General features: G+C 39.8%; 1 protein-coding gene across 1 annotated transcript; it reads left to right on the forward strand.

Moving 5' to 3' along the window:
- The first annotated feature begins 1,916 nt into the window (after window positions 1-1,916).
- pdxdc1 (pyridoxal-dependent decarboxylase domain containing 1) lies at window positions 1,917-25,736 on the forward strand. The gene is made up of 23 exons (XM_016679771.1): window positions 1,917-2,159; window positions 5,174-5,270; window positions 5,371-5,439; window positions 6,578-6,670; window positions 6,739-6,885; window positions 7,713-7,902; window positions 9,497-9,565; window positions 9,650-9,728; window positions 9,864-9,948; window positions 10,958-11,006; window positions 11,699-11,800; window positions 11,881-12,006; window positions 12,470-12,520; window positions 16,871-16,931; window positions 18,249-18,319; window positions 18,971-19,076; window positions 19,189-19,363; window positions 20,522-20,640; window positions 20,726-20,847; window positions 21,614-21,706; window positions 21,821-21,917; window positions 23,371-23,469; window positions 24,462-25,736. The coding sequence occupies exons 2-23, from the start codon at window positions 5,197-5,199 to the stop codon at window positions 24,725-24,727; spliced, it is 2,343 nt and encodes a 780-aa protein (XP_016535257.1). The 5' UTR covers window positions 1,917-2,159; window positions 5,174-5,196; the 3' UTR covers window positions 24,728-25,736.
- The last annotated feature ends 214 nt before the right edge of the window (window positions 25,737-25,950 follow it).

The raw sequence follows: 25,950 nt of genomic DNA on the forward strand, positions 1-25,950 counted from the left end.
TGGCAAATTTTTCTTTTTTCAACCCTAATAAATGTGATATTCAATTGACCTGTTTTGACTCAAATTTTGGGTGTCCGCCCCCCTCTGCTGCGTGCTGCATCGTTGTGGAAAACCTGGAGCGGAAGAGATATCTGCGGCTTATAGCCCGGTGCGGCTTATAGTCCGGAAAATATGGAGTATTTATTTCATACATAGTGTTATTTCTTGGATTTTTTCTGTGAAGAACCCAGAGAGGGTTATTTGATTGTGCTTTCTGGAAAACAAGAAATTTTTACATTTAGGCACTCCTGCAATCGTCACACTTTTTCTGTTACAAACTGACTCCGGCCCCCCACCAGAGAAGGGAAAAGTTATGTGGCCCTCACAGGAAGAAGTTTGGGGACCCCTAATGTAGAGCCTTGAGGAAAAACTGAACATCCCAATCAGCCCTTCATTAAGCAACAGCGCTCCCTGGTGGTGGCTTATTGGAGTGTTTTTTTTTCTGTGGTTTCCAACCCTGGTCCTCAAGGCACACTGCCCTGCATGTTTTAGGTATTTCCTTGCTTCAGTCCAGCTGATTCCAATCGATGACTGATTAATAGGGTTTGTTGAACTGCAATCAGTTGACTCAGGCACATTAAAGCTGGGAAACCTCTAAAACATGTAATGTGCCTTGAGGAACAGGGTTAGGAAACACAAGTCCCTTTTTAAACACATATAGCTTAAGACAAGTATGGAGCCCAGTGACATGGGAGAAAAAGGTTAGTAGCCAGGAGTTTCTGTAATTAAGTTGTTCTCATAAAATATTAAGTCGTACCCATGAATTAAAAAAGTTGTTCCCACAAGTTAAAGTTGTATCCACTGCATGTCACCAGACGGGCTTTGTAGACGAGAGATTTATTCCTAGATATTTCTTGGTCTCACTATATCAGTTCATTCCACTGAATTCAGTTTCTTATTTTATACTTACATTTTATTCTTTATGCATTTTCATAGATTTTGTTTTTGTTTTTGTCCTCCTCAGCTTATCTCATGTTTATTAGTCTCCTCACAGCTGCACCCTGTTCCCCTCATCAGTCATCCATAACTTGTCTAGTTTTGTTTTTTTTTTTTGATTCATTGTATTTATTTTGTCGTGCATCATTGTATGGTGCCTGTTTTGCACAGACTTACAAGGTATTACACATCTTATACATTTAAAAGGAAGTGAAGAAGGCCATGGAACAAGCTTGCTAATGAAGCATCATTTTTACCTTCAGGAAAATAGAATTTTTAAAATAAGCTGGGTTCATTTTTGCTCATGTTCTCAATAAAATTATCTATTTTATTTTAAAGGCTGTGGCAGCTGATGTTCAGCATATTTAACAGCTCCAGGTCCTTCTTACTCAGGATGTTAAGGCAGGAACATCCAATTTGTTGCATTAATGCTCTAGATCAGATATTCATCACACTTAATGACATATTTCTTAAGTCTCTCAATGTGATCAATAGTCTTCAAAAACCAAGGTCTTCTTTACCTTCAAGTTGAAGGTAAAGTTGAAGGCTTCAACTTTATTTAACTGAAAAAAATTATCCTTAAAACTCGGTTCCAAGTACTCTGCAGTTCCATGACTCTCGTTTGATTCTCATACTTCCTAAATCCCATAAACATATGTTCCACTGTTTCCTCAACACTACACAGTTTAGGAAGCTTCCCCAGAAGATTCCAGTGACTCAGAATCATCCCTTCTCTCCGTATGACCTCAGCATTACTCTGAATGTTGTATCAATGTTTTGCTTTTCATCCATTATCCCACTAAAACTGCTACTGTTGTCTGGTTATAGTCACAGTTCCGTGTTCCATGTTCAGCTAAGTGAGTAACACATATGCTGTGTGATTATCAGCTGCCACCAGCTGACCAATCCTGCGCCGCGGGGCGTGACGTCAGCGCTGCCAGCGTGGAATGCACGTCGTTCGGCAGGTCCAGGAAGTAAACTGTCCAGTTCGGCCAGTGGTTAACAGAAATCTCCTACGGCGACAATTTAATTCGCAATAAATTCAAAACTGGCGACTTAATTTTTTTTCGACGGGCTTTCCCGGAGACTTCTGCAGGGGCTCCCTCGCGTTACCTAGCAGCGAATTCTCTGCGTCCTTTTTCACGGAGCGCAGGTGTCAAGCTGTCAGCTGTGGACTGCAAAAGGTAAGGAGCGGGTGCTGTGGGAAGCTAGGAATATGATGTGGGGTTTGTTTCAGCTGGGATAGCTCGCTGCTGGTTTCGTATGTCCGAACCCCAGCTCATACCGAGGGTCTGAAGGAGAGTTAGCCCCTGACTTGGCTTCTCTCAGCCGGAGGAGTTCCGCTGCTGAACCTCTCCGACTTCCACCTGAGGAGTGAATGATTATGGGGATGATGATACACCAGCATATCAGTTACCTGCACACAGCTTAGAGCCCCGCTGCTCTCCTAATGTTCTGGGTCAGATATTTAAATAACCGAAAATGGATGGATGGATGGATGGATGGATATGGCTTAAAGGGTTAAAAATTCAACCAACTTCCAAAAAATGAGTTGGTGTTGCTCATTTAAGTCGTCATATATCCAACTTTTAGCCAATGTTCAAACGTATTTGTCTTGCCTGTAAAATTATTCGTACCTTTAGAACCTTTTGCCATATTAGAGCCATAAATGTAATTGTATTTAATCAAAAATGTTAAATATTTGTTTTAAGAAAAGAAATATTCAAGCTGCAAGCCTGCAGGTTGGTCTCTACCAGCATTCCTGATATAGGTCAGAATGTATTTTCCTGTTCTTACAAAAAACAGTGAATCTCCATCTCAAGCCTAGGTATTGATTTTGTTTTCTCAGGATTTTTCTGGCCAACTTTATCTCTCATAAGAAGAGCATCCCCACAACATGATGCAGCCACCACCATGGCTTAGCATACTACTGGACATGTACAATTGGTTTTTGTGACCAAAACACTTTTTCCTTACGTTTGGTGTGTCCCTAACATGACTTATAGCAACTACAAACATGACTCTTTATTATATATAATGGAACTTATGGCCTACTATTTGTTATTGCACTTTATGAGATTTCACTTGTACTATCTGCACTTTTTGCTTATGCTCAACAGAATAGAATAGAAACAACCTTTATTGTCCCGCAAAGGGGAAATTCAGATGCAACAGCATTGTGATGCCTGAATATCATTTTGGTATTATAACAATGACAATAAAAGTATATATATTTTACATTTATATACTGACTAATAGTTGTCTAGTCAAACAGGTTTTTCCACCTTAGCTCTGGATCTTTGCTGCTTCCTCAGGGCTTCATTGCTGCTTCTCAGATCAGTGCTCTCCTCAGGCCTTTTGTCACTGCAGGGCCCGGCCCCCTCCGACCCGGCCCTATTGTACTCCGGCCCTGGTTGTGTTTGCATTGAGCAGAGAGCTGCTTCAGAAGTGAGCGAGAATCAAATAAATTCCTCTTGGAGCCGACTCCTCTTGGATCTAACCTTACCTGACCAGCTAGCCCAGGTCAGGTTTGCTTCAATAGAAAAGCAGTCTCCTCACACATTTTTATTTCTTTTTTGTTCCTCCTGCTGTATCAGCAAAGAAACTGAGGAAAAAAATTGACCTAAGCTATATTTTTAACTAAATGAATTAAAAAATAAACATCTGAGTATCATCTTTTAGCACGACTAGCGTCTGGTGCAGACGAACCACCACTGCAGCTTGCAGAATTTCCACTGCATCCAGAGCCTGTGATCTGGAAACCCCTCATTCACAGAGTCTTGTCCACTTCTGATCTCTTCACATGGAGGAATGTTCCCTGATTTCAGCTCAGCCAAAACTTTGGTTGAAGTGGACCTTGTCATTCCAGTCTGGCATGAAGTGCAGATTCATCCTTCAGGTCAACATGAAAACCCTGAGACATTTGATTAAGTACCAGCAGGTGGCCATAATTTAATTGTTAAATTTTATTATTTATGCATCGCTACTCAGACCATAGTCAGTAGTTTTTGTCACTAGCTGCGTTTCCATTACAAGTGTATGCAAATCTTTGTCTATATTCTGCCATTGTTGAAACAAAACAACATTCTGCAATTATGGTGCTTCCATTAAGTAATAAATTAAATTAAAGTCACATGAATAAGTTTGTTCATGTAGTAAGTCATTAACAATCATTTCAGTGATGGATGTAAACAGGTAGATATAGTCATAATGCAGCCATCTTTATCAGCCAATCAGAGGAGACTTTGGTGCCTCCTCTGATTGGCTGATAGATTGGCTCATTATTCAGGTGTTGGAGCAACAAGCCCCACCTACTTGGGAGCAGCTACATCTTTGTGAAAATTGTAGTCGTAAATTTTACAGAAGGGTTATGGATTCAACACGTTGGAATGACACACATTTTCTGAACTGTGCGATGCTTTGAGAGCTCTTGTAGAGACAGCTGCACACTGTCCGAAAAACTAAAACAAACCCTCATCATCCTACTTCCTGATGAGGGTCTTCCTCGTTGCTTTTACCAGTAGTAACATCTGGCTCTCGATCACATGACTCATGATGCAAAAAAGTGTTTTCCAAAAGACTAAATTAATAAAAAACATCTGAATATCATCTTTAAGCACGACTTGCGTCCGAACCCCAGCTCATACCGACGGTCTGAAGGAGAGTTGGCCGCTGACTTGGGTTCTCTCAGCCGGAGGAGTTCTGCTGCTGAACCTCTCCGACTTCCACCTGAGGAGTGAATGATTATGGGGATAATAATACACCAGCATATCAATTACCTGCACACAGCTTAGAGCCCCTCTGCTCTTCCTAAGCTATTTCTCAGCTATTTTGATACAGCTGAGAAACCACCTCATCCTATTACAAAAACATGAGTTTTTCTGAAATCAGCATGTTTCTATTAAGCACATTTATTTTTGTAATTTCAATTAGTGCAATTCTCATGTTGTGCAGCTATCTCTCCACTGTGGCTGCCTTTAATGGAAAGGCAGCTACAGTGGAGAGAAAGTTTCAGATATAAGAGGCTACCGTTTAAAGACCTTTGCTAGCGGTCTGAAAGGAGTACAAGCATAAACGCATGCCACACTTTTTTGACAATGAGTGAATTTCCTGTCATGTGACAATTATACGCTACTTTATGTTAGTCTGTTGATCCATTGTGTGTTTCATGTGTGAATTCTTCTTAACTCTCCTTCAGGAAGCAAAGCCTCTTCCTTGATCATGGTAGATGCTGCTCTGGCTCAGGTGGGAAAGAACCTGAATGAAGCCATGAGGATCCTTGGAGATGGACAGATGTAGGGTTCAACATCATCTTTTTACAATAAAGAAGAAGGGGGTGAGAATTTCAATAGCATACTTACTGAAGGATTCATGGAGCTGTGTGTGTGTGTTTAGGGAGCCAGACGCAGGAACGGAAAGCCGACGTTTCAGTAGAACCAGTATCCCCGGACCTCTACAGGGAGAGTAAGACACTTACACACACGTTACATTTTTCTGTTTCTCACATGAACTTTGCATTGACTTCCGTTCATTTTTCATTGATTTCAGTTGCTTGACCCTAAAACCTAACCATTACCAGTACAGACCCAACCCTAACCAAAATTCAATTCACACCTTAGTCCTAAATCTAACCCCTGACCCAAAAGCAGTGTTTTCCCTTGTGGAGACCAGGCTTCGGTTCCCACAAGGAGCAGTGACACACACGCACACACACACACACAGCTAGCCCAGGTCAGGTTTTATTCCAGCTCAGTCCTTGTGTGCGTTTCATTCTTCAGGGTGTCCTGCAGACATTTATCTACTCTCCCGGATGCTGTTTTAAAAACCTGTTTGTATTGTTGTGTTTAAAGAGGGCTGTGTGTTTGAAGAAGGATTTTTTTTTTATCAAGACAATGTTCAACAGAAATATAATCTTTAACAAGTTAAGTGACATATTAACAGTTTCTCAGGATGCAAAACATGATAAAAATCCCCACAATTACTATTGAAATCCACTGAACCACAGGATGCTTTAATTATCACTAGAGTACAACTTGGCATCGGAATGTTTTATAGTGGAAAAGCATGGTGGTATTGGATGTGTCTAAACAAGAACAAATTTCAGATTTAACTGAAATGTCTTAAATAAATGGCTTGTACTTACATAGCACTTTATCAATTCCAACCCACAAAGCGCTCCACACTACATTCAGTCATTTACACACATAGTGGCACACTGGTGGTGGTGAGCTGCTGGATAGTAGCCACAGCCTCTGTCCCCCACCAGCAGCAGGCAAGGTGAAGTGTGGCCCACAAAGCGCTCCACACTACATTCAGTCATTTACACACATAGTGGCACACTGGTGGTGGTGAGCTGCTGGATAGTAGCCACAGCCTCTGTCCACCACCAGCAGCAGGCAAGGTGAAGTGTGGCCTACAGTGTTCTGCATTAGTCATGTTTGATGACTGAGATAATGTCCATTAACCCTCTAAGGTTTTACAGCACCTGAATGTTCCGCTGGTAATAAACTGGCTTCATGTTATGTAGCAACTGTGGCTCACTGGATACAACAGTTGTCTTCTATTTACAAAGCTGCGAGTTCAAGTTCTGTTTCATGTGCAGTGGCCAGGATGTAACCACAATACTGCACCTTGTTCACCATCTCATCCATGAAGAGGAAGACGAAGAGGATGGGAGCGACAAGGCCAGCCAGCCGTAAGCAGAACTGACCACTGATTGAAGCTTAGTGGTGCACAGATGTTTATGTGTGTTGTGCCCAGCAGGATCCAGAATGTGGGGGAACAGGGTCACATGGCCTTACTGGGCCACAGTCTGGCAGCGTACATCTCCGTGTTGGACAGAGAGCGGCTCCGCAAGCTAACCACTCGGATTCTGTCTGACACCACGCTGTGGCTCTGCAGGATCTTCAGGTAAACCCTGTAGTACCCTCCCTATGATGTAAATTAGACGTTTTTGACCTTTTTATGCATGCTTGCAAAATCTCCATGGCAACCATTCAGCTGTGCAAAACACCCAGGAGGACCTAGCCACACCTTTGGGGTACAGCTGCATTTTCTAAGCTTCTGCCTCACAGAGCAGCCCTCTCCCATTACTCTCCCACTCGGCTCCTTCAGACAAGCCTTCAGCGATTAGCAAACACCTGGTGGAACTGTGCATCTGCTGAGCTCATTATAGGAACTACTTCTCAGTGCAATGCTTTTAAAAACTTTGATAGAGGGTTAATAGAGGAGCCATGTTGTGATGACTTCCTGAAGACAGAGTTTCAGAAAGAACAGGAGTTTTTAAAGAGACAAATTTCATAGTATTAAATTATAAAGTAAAATTTCTTTTGAGTCATATTTACATAAAAACATATAGCATTTTTCTAAAAACTGAAGGTAGCATAGTTGATTGTGCTATAAAATGTCACTATATGCCTGGAAAATACATAATACTGCTCCTTTAATAAAAGTAGGGAGTTATTCAATGTGGTTAGATTCATATCTGCATAGAAAATCCAAATAAAATTCTGCAAGACACCATATTCCATGGCACTAAGAGCTTGTAATGCTTTTTTTTAAATAATTTTGAAGAATTGCTTGAAATTATAGATATTGGACTAATCCCATAGTCCAATATCTGCAGCTTATCAAAAATACTTTACATCATAGCAATCTGGGTTCACAGATGCAGTTTATGAGCCTGGTTAATGTTTATCAGTGATCACATCTACATCCATCACCTGACTGTCCTGCAGGTATGACAATGGCTCCGCCTATTTCCATGAAGATGACAGGGATGGCCTTGTAAAGGTTTGTCGGCTTGCCATCAACGCCCGTTACGAGGAATATACAACTGAAGGCTATGCTGTCTTAAGCTCCAGACAGCCAGTTATCTACCAAAGCGCCTCCTGCAGGCCTGGCTTGGGACAACACCTATGCAACCAGGTGGGTAGAATCCATATAGAAACAAATAGAGTGGAAATAAGTGGTCTGCGAGACATTGTCCTTCAGTGATGTTGTTTTAGCCAGAGTTCTTCTATCTCCAACCACCTGCACTGCAAAGGACTAGCATAGAGCTAGCTCCTTGACCAGGAACTGGTTGCGCTGGCACCAGTACACAAAGTGCTGAGTACACCATCTGTCCTCTGAGTCGTCCTCACCTGTGAAGAGGCCAGCTAAGGCAGAGTCATCAGAGAACTTCTGAAGTGGGGAGTTGATATAGACGTCTGGAGTGTAGAGGGGGTAGAGGAATGGTGCCAGCACAGTTCACCGTGGGACCCCATACTGCAGACTCAGTCCTACTAATATTTGGATAAAACGTCCCTTATCAGCCCTTCATGGAAACATCAACAGGTGACAGGTGTTTCGTTTCCAACCAGAGACTTGGTGTTGTCCTGCTGGAACACAAACTATCAAAGTTTCAACCTTCCACATGGCTGAGGTGAAGTTCAGAATGCAGGTTGTTTGTCTTTACTGTTCCACAATACAGATGGATGATTTTCTAAGAAAACATCGCCTTCATTACGACACTGTGGAAGACTTCATGAGTTTCTCTCTTTCTTGGAGCATTTTGCTCTGGACCCTGTGAACCTAGCCCTGCTATTTAGAAGCATCTTCTCTCAGCTGCAGTTTTTAAACTTCCAAGCTTTCACCTTTCCCTCACTCAGCTCCTTCAGACTAGCCTGCAGCAATTAGCAAACACCTGGTGGAACTGGGCATCTACTGACCTTGTTATAGGAGCCACTTCTTAGAGCAATGCTGGTAAAAAAAAAAAAGTTAAAGGCTTAATTGAGGAGTGATGTGGTGATGACTTCCTGAAGACAGAGTTTCAGAAAGAGCAATAGTTTTCAGAGAGTCTTTGGCCCAATTTCAAGTAGTTAAATTAAAAAGTCAAATTTCTTTCAAGTCATATTTGATAGGTACAGCATTTTTATGAGAAGGGAAAGCAAGATAGTGTCTTGATTATGTATAAATTGGAACTATATGCCTGCAAAATACATAATGCTGCCCTTAATGCTGGATCCTGAGACACTTGCTTATGCTGCACAGTTGTTTTTCCTCCAGTTAGACGCACACCTCCTTGATATCGCTGCATGTTCTCAAATGAGGATTTAAAATCACTTTTGTTGGAGAGTTCCACACAAAGTGGAAAGCTGATGAGAAGCCTGTGGTTTTAAATGAGACAGAATGAGAATATATGACAGTCATATGATCCCAATCATCATGCTAATCTACAACACAACAGCTGGAACAGCAGTCACTAATTCAAAATGGCCCAGTCAAAGTCTAGACTTCAGTTGAAATGAAGTGGTGGGAACTTAGGTGAGCAATAATTGTCAGCCCAGGATAAGTGGGTGTAGACAGTTTATTGCGTATTATGAGGATGTGGTGTAAATGTCAGTTCACTGTTCTGTCTTGATGATTTTTCACATGACTGCACACATGTGAAGCTAACTAAGCCTCTGGGAGCACCTTGATTCAAACAGTGACTGAATCATTTGCATACAAAGAAAACATGATTTTCCTTTGTCTCCTTTAGCTTGGCTTGCCTCTGTCCAGCCTGTGCACAGTGCCATGTAACACCATCTTTGGATCCCAGCACCAAATGGTAGGAGGAAACGGATGGAGCAGCATCCACCTCAAATGGCTCAGTGAATATAAATGTGATAAGAAACATGCTTTTGACTTCCAGGATGTTGCCCTGTTGGACAAGTTGATCAAAGAGGACACAGACGCTGGGAAGCTTCCTTTGCTGCTCATCGCCAACGCAGGTGAAGATCAGACTGTTTCAAAATATTTATATCCATGTGTACGATACCAGGAATTCTGCAACAGTTGTTTGGAATTTTTTTTTTAAACTGACGATGAATTAATGCAGTTTTGTTTCTGCTGATTCTCCCTCTCAGGGACCCCTGAAGCAGGTCATACAGACAAACTGAGTCGCCTTAAGGAGCTGTGTGATCAGCATGGTATATGGCTTCATGTGGAGGGGTAAGTCAGTGCTGATCCTCAGGCCTCAAATACCTCATCACCATTTAGGAGTTATCTAAAATGAATGAAAGGTCATTTATTTCAAACAAGAAAACAGAAAATGAAATTTAAAAAAATAAAAATTAGTAAAGGAAAAAAACTGAAAAAACAAGATGTACAGATCTTTTAATTTTTGTCACTAAATTTACTCCAAAAATCTAAAGGCTTATTGATATAATGTTGAACAATGTTCAAATGCTTTTGCTGTTTTTTTTTTTTTACAATTTTTTTGTGACTGCTGTCTGAGAAATATAAATAAAATGTACTTACTAATGGTATCCCCCTTAGAAATATAAATAGGCATTCATAGTAAAAGAAAGATGATAGTAAAAGTTTGATGTTACATTTCAGTTTTTTTGTCTTTATAATGACTAAGTTAGCAATTGTTTATCTATGTTCATATTGTCCACTCCATTATATTTCACTCCAAATGTGTTGGGAGGAGTTTCTTTCTCCTCATTCTGAGCTGGAGAAGCTTAAAAATGTTGGGAAATTATTTGCTAAAGTCACTTTTATTTTTGTTTTGTATTCAAAATAGTAACAATTCCCGAATTTACCGCATAAATGACACAATCAATGAGACAAATGTAGGAAGTAAATGATGAAATGTCTTTGTAATGTAGCAGCTAGCTTAGCAGCGAGAGATGTTGAAGAAATGTTAATGTTTATTTTTCCTAAATGGTCTAAAGTCATTCAATTCAGCATTCAGTTTCAGAGACATTCTTGTTGTCATTATTAAGAAGCTACAGCTAACAGGGACACATTTTTTCAAGCCATTAGCATCCTGTAATAATTCACCAACATAACTGGCTAATAATCTGAAAACGAATCCAAGTTCACTTAATTTTACGGGTGGGGGCGGGGGGGATTTTATTTTAACAGCAATTACACATGTTAATCATTTTAAGTTATTTGATTCCACAACTTTGCTTTCCTAAACAAACTTAATAATGTGTTTTTATCTATTTAGGGTCAACCTTGCCACCCTGGCTCTGGCCCAGGTCACTTCTGCTGTCATGGTAATCTTATTTAAATAACACCCACTTCTGTGTTTACCCAGTTCATCCTCAACAAGAACCAGTCCTTAACTCGTCAAATTCAATCGTGGTTAAGATGAATTGATTCATGTTCATAGAGCATCACCAGGTGCAGCTCTAAGTTGAACTAGTTCTCCTTAAATAACTATATTTCATCTGAAACGAGGCTTAAAAAAATCAAAGACATGATATCATTCTCAAATGAATGTATTATTTGTGTCATTGCCCTTTATTTTTCTTACTCTCTGTTTCTTTGCTCACATAAACTGTATCTTGTAATGGCTGCAACCCTCAGAAGAGCCGGATGTAGCAGGGAAGACGCATCCAGACATGATTAAAGGGAATTTTTTCCTGTGCACAGTGTAAGACAGCATCCGAGGGGTTTTATACCTGTCAGTATACTGACTGATATTCTCCTGCAGTAGTAAAAGTAATGTTGATAATAATAATAATAATAATAATAATAATAAAGCATTTTATTTGGCAGCGCCTTTCAAAACACCCAAGGACACCTTACAAAATTAAAAACACAAACTAAACGGTAAAAAAATGGCTACATGACACAAAACCACAAAATAACTACACCGTTAAAGTGAGAAGGCTAATTTGAACAGATGAGTTTTGAGTTTTGAAAAGAAACAATGTTAGATTGTAATCGGTGTGTTTTTTCACAGGGAGCCACCAGAAGCGACAGCATGACGCTGACACCCGGTCGCTGGCTCGGGCTGCCTGCAGTAACTGCTGTCACCCTGTACAGACACGAAGACCCAGCCCTGGTAGGCTCACGCCGTTCTCATTCAGACTGTAGGGGGAGCCGTGGTGAAGAGGCCTGATATCTGTGTGTCGGTGTTCTCAGTCCCTGGCAGCTGGTCTGACCTCCAGCCAGCCTGTGGAGAAGCTGCGGGCGCTGCCTCTGTGGCTCTCTCTCCAGTACCTGGGCCACAACGGCATTGTTCAGAAGATCAGACACGCCGCAGCTTTGGTGAGCGTGACTTTATCGGAAACGATACAGTTGGCAGAGTGATTGTTTTTAGACAGTATGTATTTGAATGATTTCTAAGATCCAAATGAAGAACAGCACAGGTTTATCTGTTCTCCTTAATGAAGGAATGATGAAGAAAAAGGATAAAGAATGACTGGAAAAATATTTTTCCTGTTTTTTCGGTAGAAGGCTTCTTATTGGTTAATATTTTGTTTGTATTTCCTTTTAACTCATGTGAAGCACTTTCAATTGCCTTGTTGCTGAAAATGTGCTGTATAAATAAAATTACCTTACCTTAATGAACAGGCATTCTATAAACAAAAAAACATGAAGTATGTTAGCAGGAGAATGCTACCACGCAGTCAATGGAATGTATCTATGCCCTTAAGGTTTTCAGAAGTATGTTCAGAAACGAAAGTTATTAACTAAATGTTGCACTTTAATTCGTTTTTCTCCCCTGCAGAGCCAACACCTTCTGCTGAAGCTGAAATCTCTGACCTGCATCAGAACTTCGGTACGTCTTCTCTAGGGCTGTTGGGCTGAAAATCGATTATTGAAATAATCTTCAACTAATTTAGTAATTGATTAATCATTAACTGGAGTATACAGACTCTAAATAAGGACATTTTGCAGTAATTAAACCAAAACTGTACTTTCCATTTAAGATAAAAGATTATTTTCTGTAAGCATTTTCTACCCAGAACCTTTCAAGTAACATAGTTTTAGCTTCATCTGGTTCAGATGATATCTATAAAAAAATCCTATATTAAGAACCTTTTCCTATCCAATTATTAACTGGTTAATCCAAAAATCAGCCCTATTTTAGGAAAAATGAACCCAAGGGAGTGCTGAATTTTAATAACTGCTGTGCACTGACTCTGAAATATGTGACATGCAGAAGGCTCACGCTCATGAACACGATGGGCGAGATCAAAACAGACCCATGTGGAATAGTGGTCCAGTCAAAGTAAATACTTAAATATAAGTACTTACTTATATTTAAGTAAAGACTTACTTAACTCTACAAACCTAGGGTTAGGTTTGTAGTTTGAAGAAGATAAAAAATCTGAAAATGTGTTACAGCATGAATAAAGAGACATAAAATCTGTAAAACAAAATGACACCTTAACTTTAACAACATGGTCCAGTCTGTGTTTGCTCACATGCTCATGGATGACATAAAACATAAACGATTGCTTTACATTCATTCTAGGATTTAGCTGCATTTGTTGTTATATTCTGTTTGTTGCCATTGTTTACAGGAACATAAAGGATCAGAGTTTCTCCACATATTAATAAGCAGAATATTGCAACATGTTCAAAAACAAAATCCACTTGTGTTTATAGGATGGGCTTGAGAAACAGATCTCTCTCGTTGAGGCTCTAAAAATGGTAATTTGTTAGATTTTACAGATTCTAAATCAGTCTTTGGGTTCAGAGCTGACTTTAAATCTTGTTCACTAGCATCTTCTAAAAGCAACTATTCAGTCCTTACAGGGTGTTGGGATGTTTTTGGTGATTGTTGTGGTCTAAAATTGTAGATTTTGTGACACCTTTATCAAAAAATTGTGGTCAAAGTTCCATTAAAAAAAAAAAAAGTTTAAATAGCTACACATAACCTCAGAAGGTTATGTGTAGCTTAACCTGGGTTTTTAACATAGTTAATATTTAAAGTGCAAATAACATTTTCAAGTACCTTCTTGAAAAGGTACTTGAGGTATGAAGGTGCTAATAAGTAGCACCTCAATACAAATCAAATCCTGACATGAGGAGATTTTAAAGTACAAAAGCAGAACTTCATATTGGTCATTCAAGTTAACATGAAGTGTTTACACAGTAGAAGCAAATCCTACAGAACATCTCAAAACGGATTTTGCTACAAAAAAATACGGCAAACGTTACAGCTTATTCATGTTACACATGATTTAATTTTGCAAGTTCGTCTTTCAAGAGACGTCGTGAAACAAGGAAGTTAAATTAGAAGGGAGCTGAGGGGATTGGTCAAAATGTATTTGCAGCAGTTGGTCAGAAACCAACAGAAAAGCAGGAAATACAGAAAACGTTAGTGACTGGTCAGATTTGTGGAAAATTTCTAATGATTTGTGAAAATTGCGAATAATAAGTGAATTTGCACTAAGTTGCGATCACAACTTCCAGGAGGGACTGACTATCTTACCACACACTGAGACGTGATGAAGCCAAGATACAGTGAACACAGTGTAGAGGGGAACCCGGTCCTGACCCAGAACCTGGAGCTCAGCAGTTACAACAGGCACCAGGTCAAGGAGTCTGTAGTTTAACCGTCTCAGTCAGATGTGTGTGAGAGGCTTCCTGTGTATCGTAGTCAGTATGGGTTACCTTGGTTCCAGGGCATGGTGTCGCAGATCCCACCCATCTCCGGGGCTTCTCTGCGGGACATTCTGGGCTCTCTCATACTCTCTATTGTAGGTGGGACCAAGCCTCTGCCTCTTACCCCCACTTCCCTTCATTCTGTTTCATTCTATCAGTTCTGGTCCATTTTCTCTCATCATCATCAGCTCAATGAAATGCTCTCTCCATTTGCTGGCGGATTCTTCATTTCTTCCTTATTTCTTAGGGCGTGGTTTCACCCAGGCATGTGTTTGAGAGACTAAAAGGTTGCTCCTCATAACTACAGTCTCTTGTTGTCTCTGAAAGAAAAACAGGGTCATGAAGAACTGTTCACTGTGAAATGTGGTGTGGCAATCTGATACTGTCTACTGTGGAGCAATTTGTATCACAAATTGATCTGTTATACAGAGCTTTAGTTATATTGAGAATATTTTGTCCAATCAGCTAATTCTTTTTTAACAAATGCGTTTACCTCAGACATGCACTGTGAATGCTGTAATCAGGAGCAGATGACTGAACCATGATGCTCAGTTTGAAATAGGCTCATCTGAAATATGCTCATTTTATCTATCAAAGATAGATTAAGATGAGCTAAGCAAGACCAACTCTTGCTTAACTTATCATTTGACTCATTGATATGAATCGCATTTGCTTTGGTTTTCCACTGCAGTGGTTTAGAATAAAAATAACTTGCAGTTAATATCACTGAGCTCAGATATTTACTAGATTTATTTCTGAATTCTCACCACATCTCTGTTGATTCCAGTTTTAACTGCACACAGCTGTCAGCAGATGTAGGGAAAAACCTTCAAAATGTCTGGGTGACTCTCACTATGGTGCCTAATGACCTGGTTCATAAGTTCATAAGCTTCCCAGAAACATCCTTGTAGTATTTGAAGCACCCATTGCCATGTGGTAACTAGTTTTTACCCTTAATATTTTTTTCACTTCTGGATGAAAATTTTATTATATAGTAACAGAGAACCAGAGTGTGGATGATCAGGTTGTGAAGAGTTGTTGAGGAACCTACCATGGGACAGGCAGGATCACCATTAAACATGTCCATGTATGAAAGGATGTAGGTGTGATGTAGGTGTTATCCATCAAGAGAGTTTTCAGATCCTGCATTTGAAACTAGTGCTGAAGCAAATAATCAGATTAATCATAATGAATCGATTACTGAAATAATGGTCAATTCATGATTAGTTGACAATTATTTTAACTGGTATTTGCTGAAAGAACAACCCACAGAGCAATAATTAAGCCAGAACTGACAAAAATAATATACATTTTGCATTTAAGATATAAAAAAATAGCTTTTTCTGTAAACGCGTTCTTCCAGAAACTCACCAGTTTTAGCTTCACCTGGTTCAAATTCTGTGACCAAAACTTTTCTATTGAACACATTTTGCTATCCAAATATTAATCACTTAATCAAAAAATAATAATAATAATCAACAGTCCAGTCCTGCAGTGTTGATGTTAGTCCAGCAGGGAGGCCTGAGCTCTTCACATGTTTGTTAGAAGGACTTTTAGCTGCTGATGCATCCTTTACTACAAATGATCAAGTGTTCATTAAAGGAATTCTGTTATTGCATACAAGGTAATAAATATTTCTTTTCCTATTTTAAAAATTATTTGAATAATTTGTTTGCATTTTTATTTTTGCATTTCTAATATTGGGTAAAATAAACTTAAGTGGTTAAATGAAAAATTAGTTGAATGTAACAATTTTTTCTTCAATTTCCAAAAGAATCAGTTGCTAATATAATCATTAGCTGCTGCCCTAGTTGAAATGGATATTAAAAACATTTATGATTTATGTCTAAACCACTTTTTAAAAACAACTAAAACTGAATAAGTCTGCAGTGGTTAATGAATATACTAAAAATAAAAGTACAGAAAATAACAGATAAAAAACATAACATACAGACTTACTGTACAAATAAAACATATTTTGTGAGAGTTACACTTAACCAGATCAAAGCCAAGGAATAATAAAACCTTTAAAAAGATGAAAAGCCCTCTGGAGTTGAGGAGCCTCAGATGCTCTGTTATCTTGTCTTCAGCCTCGTTCAGAGACTTTGAGCTGAAATTCAGCGATCCTGAGAGGCACGGGATGCCAGATTATGAAAACATTTCAAACTAAAGTCATGGAGAACTTAGTTAACTTATTAGGTAGTGATCAGTTCTTAGTTTGAGGAGCTAATCCATCTGTGCAGCTGTTATTTCAGAATTGTAAGTTTGACTTTAGCTTGATACGCTCCATTTCACTCTGAGCAAAAGGCTCCATCCACCGCCACCATACAGAGCAGTGGGACATTTCAAACACTGTATGGGACATTTACTTACAACTGTCATGCAGTCGGTGTTTACTCGAGCTGCAGCACATCACACCTTTTCAACTAACATGTCTTGCATGATAACGAGAAGGTTGTGTGGTATTAGAACATGTGTCTCCAGAGCCTGATCCATATTCTTGTGTGTTTAACAGGTGGAAGATGAACAAAACTCTCCTGTCGTGCTGTTTAAGTTTTCCCAGGAGTCAAATGCTGGTAAAGTTGTCGCATTTTGCATAACATGTCACTTCAGCTGACGGTAGTCAGAGGGCCCAGTGGTGCTGCTGCATGGCAGACTGCCCCAGGCCAGCTGTGGCTACAACGTAGTAGCTTGCCGCCATCAAATCAAGTCAACTTTACTTGCATAGCACATTTTAGCGACAAGGCAGTTCCACGTTCTTTTGTCATGACAACAACAAACAGTCACCAGCTGTGAAAACAAGCAATAAACATTACATTTTGTCAAATGCCATCATCACAATAATCAATACACAACACAATATATCAAATATGTTAATGAATGTTTCATTTACTTCTAATCAAAAGCAGCTCTAAACAGTTGAGTTTTTATTCTAGATTTAAAGGAACTCAGTGTTTCAGCTGTTTTACAGTTTTCTGGAAGTTTGTTTCAGATTTGTGGTGCATAGAAGCTGAATGCTGCTTCTCCATGTTTGGTTCTGTTTCTGGGGATGCAGAACCAGAACCAGAAGATCTGAGAGGTTTCGTAGATCTGTAATGTATTTTGGTGCCAAAAGCCCTGAATGAATGTAGTGTGATGTGATGCACTTTGGGGTCTTAATAAAGTTCTCTACAAGTATATACCCTTTATACCCAACAAGAAAGAGTTTCTGAAATGGTGGGGCTCCATGCCTGGGTGTTGGGAATGTCCAGTGGGCGCCTTTCATAAAACGATCAATGCTGGACTACAACTTTTCCCCAAAAGCCAAAATGAAGTAGCTGCCAAATATACCTTTTTGGTTAAAAAATCATTGCCTTATCAATAACAACCTTTAAAAATGTAGCGTTTACCGCTACCAAACACCCGTAGGACATGTTGTGAGAGTCCAGGTTCTCACAGTCAAACACCTTCCACTAACACAAATACCTGGTTGATGGTGTCAGGGAGTCCAGTGAGATCTACTTTCAGCTTCTCCTCAGCTTTGAGTAGGTTTATCACCATCCATGCATTCACTACAACAACAGGAACACACTTTCCTTTTCAACTCACAAGAAAGACAGAATCATCTAGAGGTTGTTGACTGTTCAGAGCAGACAAACTGGCAGCAATATCCTCCAATGAACTTTTCAGAATTTTGGCAAGTCAATTGAAACTTTGAGTCTTACTGACTGATAGAAATATGAGAAATCAGTTTTTACATTTGTTTGAACATGTTTCATGCTAACCACCAGATGGTGCTGTTTAGTAATGAATCAGAATTCAAGTTCTAAATGTTTGAATGCTGACTAGACCCAGTTTGATGAAAGCATTGAAATAATTTCATGTCCTTGGTTTCCTCATCTGTTGTGTGTAAGGAGGCAGTGGGGGGTCTGTGGACGGTTTGTGTGTTGGAGAGAAGGAGGTGCTGGATACGTTCAACAGATGGGTGAGTTCTTCCTTTTAGTTTTTGAAATGGCAGGGTTAAAGGTCATGGTATGAGAAAGAAAAAAAAAAGTAAAACTTTGTGTGTCCTGCATTAAGGAGAGACAAAAAAATCAGTAACAATATATATCATGATAGACTCAATATTAATAGATAATGCATCTGATAGAATATTCAATAATTTCACTGAACTCTGATCCAGTACTACACAGCATTCTGGGAATTATAGGCAGAGGAAAGGCATCGTGGCGAGTTAAACAAGTTGAACAAGATTGGCGGCATCAACTAGCTCACTCACCTTTTGGTTACCTAGCAGCTCACTTGGTTACCTAGCAACAACCTGTTGAGTAACTTGCTCTGTAGCAGTTTAAGGTTTTGTCACCATGACTCATAACTGCTTAAAAATGAAAAACTGCAGTGCATAGTTAAGGTCATATTTCAGATATTAAAAACAAAAAAACAGTCAGTAATTATCTATATCGTCTGATATGAAACGTTCACATCATCCAGTCAAAACTGCTCATTTTAGGGCATCATATAAAGAATAAAGACTTTTCTGAGCATCTTACCACCACATATTTTACCAAACATCTACAGTATGAATGTTTTTAGCGACCTAACCAGCGCGGAATATTCTGTACTGGTCTGAATGCAGATGGGTGAGCAGCTTGCTCAGCTGGTTCCCGCTAGTGGAGTGGATGTGGTGGAGCTGGAAGATGAAGGGACCTGTGTGCGTTTCAGCCCCCTCCTCACAGCTGCAGGTAACATGAATACCTGCGCATCGCTGAAATGGCGTTGCTTTTAGGCATCCACTCCAAGTGCTAGAAGAGTGCGAAAATGTCAGCTGAACACTTTTCTGGCTTTTCCCACCAGTGCTGGGAACCCAGCAGGAGGATGTTGATGAAGTGGTGCAGAAACTCCTGGAGCTGGTGCCGATGATGTCAGCCACAATGAACTTAAGACAGGACTTCAGGGAGGAGACCCACCGCCATGCGCCGTCACTCACATACATAGAGGAGCTGAGCTGGCCTGGTCTGGGAGCAGTCCGGTGAGCTGTCTGGGCTGCTGGGTTTCCCATGAAAGATGAAGTTTGAGCAACAGGGTCTTTACAAAAGCCACATGAAATATCAATCAATTCATTTTATTATTTACTTATTTGTTAGTTACATATTTAGATTAATTCTAATTAATAATTTATTTTAATTAATTGCTAATTTATTTATTTCATAAAATGGCTATCAAACTGAGAAAATAAGATGGAGTTCATTTAAAGGGCTGACCAGTGACTGACCAGTTGTTCAGGCATTCCTCTCATGTTTTCCTCGCTTTGGTTAAAGACGTTACCCCAGACTAGCTGCTGTCATAGCAACCTAAAGGAGCATTGTCTTTTAATTGTCTTTTGTCAAGTTTTAAAAAGTTAACTGGACTATCAGGTTCTTAAGTTATTTGCATCTAACCACAAGCGTACAAAAACATTGTGAAACAATTCCACAATGTTAATTTTTTTCCTCAAAACTTTCCTTTCCTTTCCTCTGTGCTTCATGAAAAATAAGTATTAACATGATGAAAAGAAAACATCAGGAGCGACCTTAAAAAAAGAAAAAACATGTAACACAGCTGTTGGTTTTTCCAGGAGTGAACCTTCCAGCAAGTTCGTCTAGGTCAAAGTGTTCCATATTCAGAAAAATGACAAAAACCCAAAACCCAAAGAGGTCGAAACGCTGAAAGCTTTAGTTAGCATGTTCAGTGTTAAAATCATAGAAAAACCACTGGATGAGTATGGCTCATTTACAAGAGGGCAGAACAAAGACTGAAAAAATATGGCAGCAGAGCAAAGACTAGATTTGTAAAGTTGCATCTAAATGAAATACAGGAGCTGTGGAATCTGCTGAGTGGTTGAATATATTTGCTGTTGTTGTAAGTAATTTTAGAAGATGATAAACACTGCATTTTATTATTGTGATGTTGATGGGTGAACTTCCTTTTAACAAAACCTTTTTATTGGTAGTCTGATCAGTCTGTATGTAAATAAAGAGGCTCTAGAAACCCAGACCATCTGCAGAATGATGCTGTGTAATAAAAGTGGCTTGTTCTTCATTTACTGCTGTCCACTCGGTCAGACAAGCTCAGTGAAAACAAACAGGTGTGGAGATGAAAAAGCAAGTGTGGACATTTTGCACCTTTCTGAGCATGTGATGATGTCCAGGTATGAATCCCAGGCTGAAGGAGCAGATGAGAGCAGGAGGAAACAGGAGCAGAAGAAAATCAACGATGCACTGCTGACAAAACTACAAGAGCTTGATACAGACATCTTTTTCTCCACTGGTAGGTTCCTCAACATCTGTGCCCCAATCTGATACATTGTGTTTTATGTTCAATCTTTTTCCTTTTTCCTTTAATCCTATATCAGACCCTGAGTTTGTGACGGAAGAGAACTGCATCTTTGTGGGCATGGTGACAGATGATGTTGATGTGTCAGAGCTGGTGGACACAATATCCACACTGGGAAGAGACATAGAGGAGAGTGGAAGGGTAACTGCTCTGTTTGTTCTGTAGGATGCCTTCCCACCTGGTTGTCCAGTAGATTCAGTTTAATTGGGGACCCAAATAGGTCCCCAATTAAACTGGGATGTAACACATAAATGTAATGTGTTACATTTATAGCTGGTGCAGTTTGCTTTCACACTGCAGAGTCAAATGAAGAACCAGTAATCCCTCTCACCTGTGGGGGTGCTACACCAAGTAAAAAAAAAAAAAAAAAACTGGAGAAGCGCTGATCCATGTTTTTCACTTCTGATACAGATAACTGATATCTGAGATTCAGTGTCAGCCAGAGGTTTGGTATTGGACTGAAAAACAGAATTGGCTCAAAGCGTTTAGTTTTTTTAAACACAGACATAAATGTACTGAATTACACATTTTTTTATCTCTCTGTACCAGTTCAGCTTACACAAACACACCAGTAGCTTCAGAGCCTTGGTCAAACATGTAAAACAACAACTTTCATTTGTTCAGTCAGTGCAATTAGAAGTAGAGCAGCCATTGGAAAATAAATAATAAAGAAACTGAAGCTGACAAATACAACAGGTTGACTACGCTGGTCAAACATGTAAAATAAACTGTAGCAAAGCTTCTTTCAGATGGTCCAGAAAGTGCAATTAGGAATTCTAAATATAATGTAAAATAAATAATAAGGCATGACATCACTTAGAGCACAAAGCGTAGAATTGGACTGAATTTAGTGCCTCGTGTTATGTTTTCTACAGCACTTCAACAGTTGTGATTCTGTCCTCTGCAGTTACTGGAGAACATGACAGAGCGTGTGAGGAAGGGCATCCTGGAGGCAGAGCTGCAGCTGCAGAAGGCCAATGAGGAGAAACTCCTGGAGGAGGTGTGTGTGCTTGTGGTAATGGAACAGATGTGCTCAATGCATCTGCTACGGCTTGCCACATGTCCTTTTCCTTTGTTGCGTTGTCACCACTAAATCTGAATCTGTGTGTTCTAGGGGATGCTGAGACAGCTTCCTGTGGTCGGCTCTGTGCTGAATTGGTTCTCTCCCGTTGAAAGCTCCATAAAGGGAAGGACTTTTAACCTGGCAGCAGGTACTTTAAAGACCGCAGAAATGTTCTGGTGCAGGAGTGCTCAATACGTCGATGGTGACTGTAGTGTGGGTAGATCACATGACATAAAATAAATAGACATCGGCCTGTCATTCATCCCATCAGTTGATTGATATACAGGGCCACATTATCAGTTGGTGGCCTTAATGTTTCCTTTACTTGTTTGCCAACTGACATTGTAACACTAGAAGAAGCTAGTTTTGAAGCTAGTGCAGCAGAACTAGCTGCACTATAGTTAGTTATAACTAACTGTAGTTAGTGTGTTACCTCCAATTTTTAGCCCTCGGTTTTTTTTTTTCTTAAACTTAAGAAATGGTCAATAATAAGTGAGGGAGCTGGACAGAGTAAGAAGACAAAAAGTATCACTTTCATACAGAATTAAATATACAAAGAATGCTCAATGTATTTATAAATAAATGGAGTAACTGCCCTAGTTGATTGTGTCCTTGAGCAAGACACTTCACTCACCATCCCTGCTGCTGCTGGTCAGAGGGCCCAGCAGGTGGCGTCAGTGCATGGCAACCTGCCCACTGTCAGTCTGCCTCAGGGCAGCTGTGGCTACAATCCAGTAGCTCACCACCATCAGTGTGAATGTGTGTATGAGAATGACTGAATGTAGTGTGAAGCTCTTTAGTGCCATTTGGACTTGATAGTGATATACAAGTACAGAATATTTACCATTTAGGTTTTACAAAGCGTTCACAGAGAGAGTGCCACACCTTCCTGCAGACGGCTTCCTCTGACCACGACGTCACATTTTCCATTCAGAAGTTTTTAGCCATTTGACAATCTTCATAGTGCAGAATAGTGAAAAAGTGACATAATTCCTCACCACTTTGCATAAACATGCTGGATAACCATTCCCTGCGGATATAAAAGACAGATAGTGGAAACAAAGCATTTCAGTCTTTCTTCATAAAAACACAGCCACAAACTTCACACGCTTTGCAGAGCTCTGTACCGAAGGAGTACGTTGGCTCCATTTGCAGAGTTTTTGAAGTGCACAATCTTCATTTGGCGAACCGTGAACACAGTGAAGCTCATGTTAAGCTTGGTTTTCCATGGATTTTGTTAAAAACCAAAATGAGTCCAAATATTTGCCTTCAGTGAAGACGGGGTCAGTTGAATCTCTCTTTCATTTTTATACTTTCCTCTTTATTGTGGTGCTTTCAGCACATTCCAATACCATTGGCATGGTGACGTCAGACCCGGAACCTTCCATGTAGTTACAAGATGGTGGCTGACAGACAGCTGACTCGTTTTATTTATGGGTAGATGGAAAAATGCCTATTTTTTTTTTTTAGAAGACTACCACGTGGATGTAGCAAAAGTATGTTATTGTGGTATTCTTCAATAAAGTAGAGCCTTACTGTTAAGATTTTTTATGTGATTGTTTGGACAGCAGACATGTTGATTTAACCTCTTTGGTCCTCAGGTTCTCTGGATTCCACAGATGTGACTTACTCCACCAAAGTCCAGGCAGGCAGGACATCCCTCCAAGACATCCCCACCCTTTCAGCTAAGAGACTGTCAGGTAGGTCAGTTTCTGTTATGTACTGCTTTTATGAAACAACTGAATTCTTTTTTGTTTTTTGGAATAGTAAATTAATGTTCAAATCTCTGGTTCAAGACACTGATAGAAAGACTTTTTCTAAAAGATAGAGAACCATCTTCCTAAAACTCTATTGGTCAAACAAGGACAGCTTTTCATACAGCTTTACGTGTGTCTAGTCGCATACACGTCTTCTGTTCTACTACAAACAGAAAAACAGTCTTACAAAGGAGAGGACAAGAACAGGAGCAAATGTATGTTTAGTGTCTTGCAATTTAAAACCTTTGCATATTTTCTTGCGTTATAATTACAAACTTAAGTTTATTTTATTGAGATTTTATGTGACCGACCAACACAAAGACAGTAAATAAAGCTGATGTTGTCCCAGAACCAGTAAAAAGAACCCATCTGTCTTTAAGTTCATCTGAGGAGAAGTGCAGCTGTTATGTGAAGAGAACAGAGAACAAACAGCATCACAGAAGCTTTATTCACCAAAACTGTTGACACAAACAAATACAAGTTCCACTTTGCTTTCAATGAAGACATTTAAGTCCTAAATAGAGCAGGTGAGGGGGGGGGACAGGTTTTTCAAAGGTTTGGTTCATCTGATCTTTGCAGTGTGAATGAGAACCAGCTGAAAATGGAACAGATGTTATGGCTTTGGTCTGGCAGACCACCAGGTGTGAAATCACCCTAAACTCATGAGGAGAAGTGATACGATCCAGTATCATTTCCTTCTGTCCATCTTTGTGTTGTCAGCTGGTTTTCATTGTGTGGTTCACAGATAATAAAAGCCAGTCATTGTTCATGACTTTCATGTGTACAGTGAATATTGACCTGGAAAATGACCACAGAAATCTATAATTGGCTTCAAGTGCCAAGTTTAAGGATTCCATGTTTCTAGAACACGTTTTGTTTAGAGGAAACTTCCTGTTCGTTCTTCTGACGACGTCAACACATGATTCCTGTCACAGGTCAGAGGTTATTTCGGCGCCCAGGTGCAGGTTCTGACTCGATGAGTGAGACCAGCTCCATCGGACCAGCTGACGAGTCATCCGGAGTGGAGAGCTTCACCATGAGCCCCAACATCCACCCTTCCATGTCCATGTCTCAACCCGAGACAGCGGAGCATGCCGAGGCCTATGTCAGACCAGCGGGTCTCCTTGGGAACCCAGAGCAGGTAGAGGCTGAGGAGGAGAGGCAGCCTGAAGGCCAAGAGGAGGATCTGAGTGGGAGATAGGTCCACTGCATGTCCAGGTGTCCTCCATCCGTCCTGCACATGCAGCCAGTCTAACATGGGCTAAACCAAGACACCTGGAGTCCAACCTCTACAGAAGGCCACCTGGGCAGTTTGTATCTCTCATTTCAATGTTTCAGGATGCCAAAACAACCCAACCAGTCCCTCCGTGTGACTCACTGTGAACTCAGATCAGTGCATTTCTACCAGTCTTCCTCTCTTCTGCCTTCATCTCTCTGTTGGTAAAATCACTTGGTGGCTTTCAGGTTGGAGATGTAGGCTCATCACACCTGGACTGTTTTGAAGACTTTCCAATAAACACCCCAGTTGACATGTTTAGATCGGGCCATTTTCATCTCTGATACATCTACATAAATATTTGCATTTATGAACAGAAGGATAGAATGATTTATTTCACATAAAATGATGATGTCCTTGTAAAACCTGGACCACCAGATCAGACCAACAGAATCACTGAGGAAAGGTCATTTGAATGTTTACATCAACTCATCAGGTGTTATTATTGTTGTTCATTCATTCATTTGAGTCCTCTTTTTTCCAGGGTTGTGTGATTATGCAACAAACAACTTCAGCTTGGAATTTATTGCAGACTTTCTCCAATCCATCCTTTCTCTAGGATGTAGACACTAGTTCAGAAATGGTTCTGAACGACTAGTGTTAACCTGTAATCCTCTGTAGATTCTTCATTGCTCTGGAAATCAGTCTGTCCAGTGAGTGCTGAGGAAAAAAAAGTATTTTTGTCATACTTGTAAAAAGTAAATATAGGTTATTAAGCTTTGGTTTTGTCTAGATCAGAGGTTTTCTTGAACTTTCACCACCATAAGGTTGAGGTGAATTTGTCTACATCCCCCCTAACACCCAGTGTGGATAAGAGAAAATCTACAATAAATCCATACTTTTCCGTCCAATTCCTGTTTTTTAAAATGTTGACAGCTAATTTTATCAAAACTCTGCCTTGGAAAAAAACTAATAATGAATCATTAAAAGTCCCAAATTCAGATCAAACCCACAAAGATTAGATCTAAACTTGTGACACTACTCTAGTCATTTATAAAGTCATTATTATACATGACAAATAATAGGCTCATGCAAAATGAATGATAAAATGCAGCATTACATTTACATACATGTAATGTTTTTAAAAAGTTCAGTTATATTTCTATAGAACCCTCTGAACTAATAATTATAATAATAATTATAATAAT

Source organism: Poecilia formosa, unplaced genomic scaffold (genome assembly GCF_000485575.1).
Source record: "Poecilia formosa unplaced genomic scaffold, Poecilia_formosa-5.1.2 Scaffold220, whole genome shotgun sequence".
In the NCBI taxonomy this organism is placed as follows: domain Eukaryota; kingdom Metazoa; phylum Chordata; class Actinopteri; order Cyprinodontiformes; family Poeciliidae; genus Poecilia; species Poecilia formosa.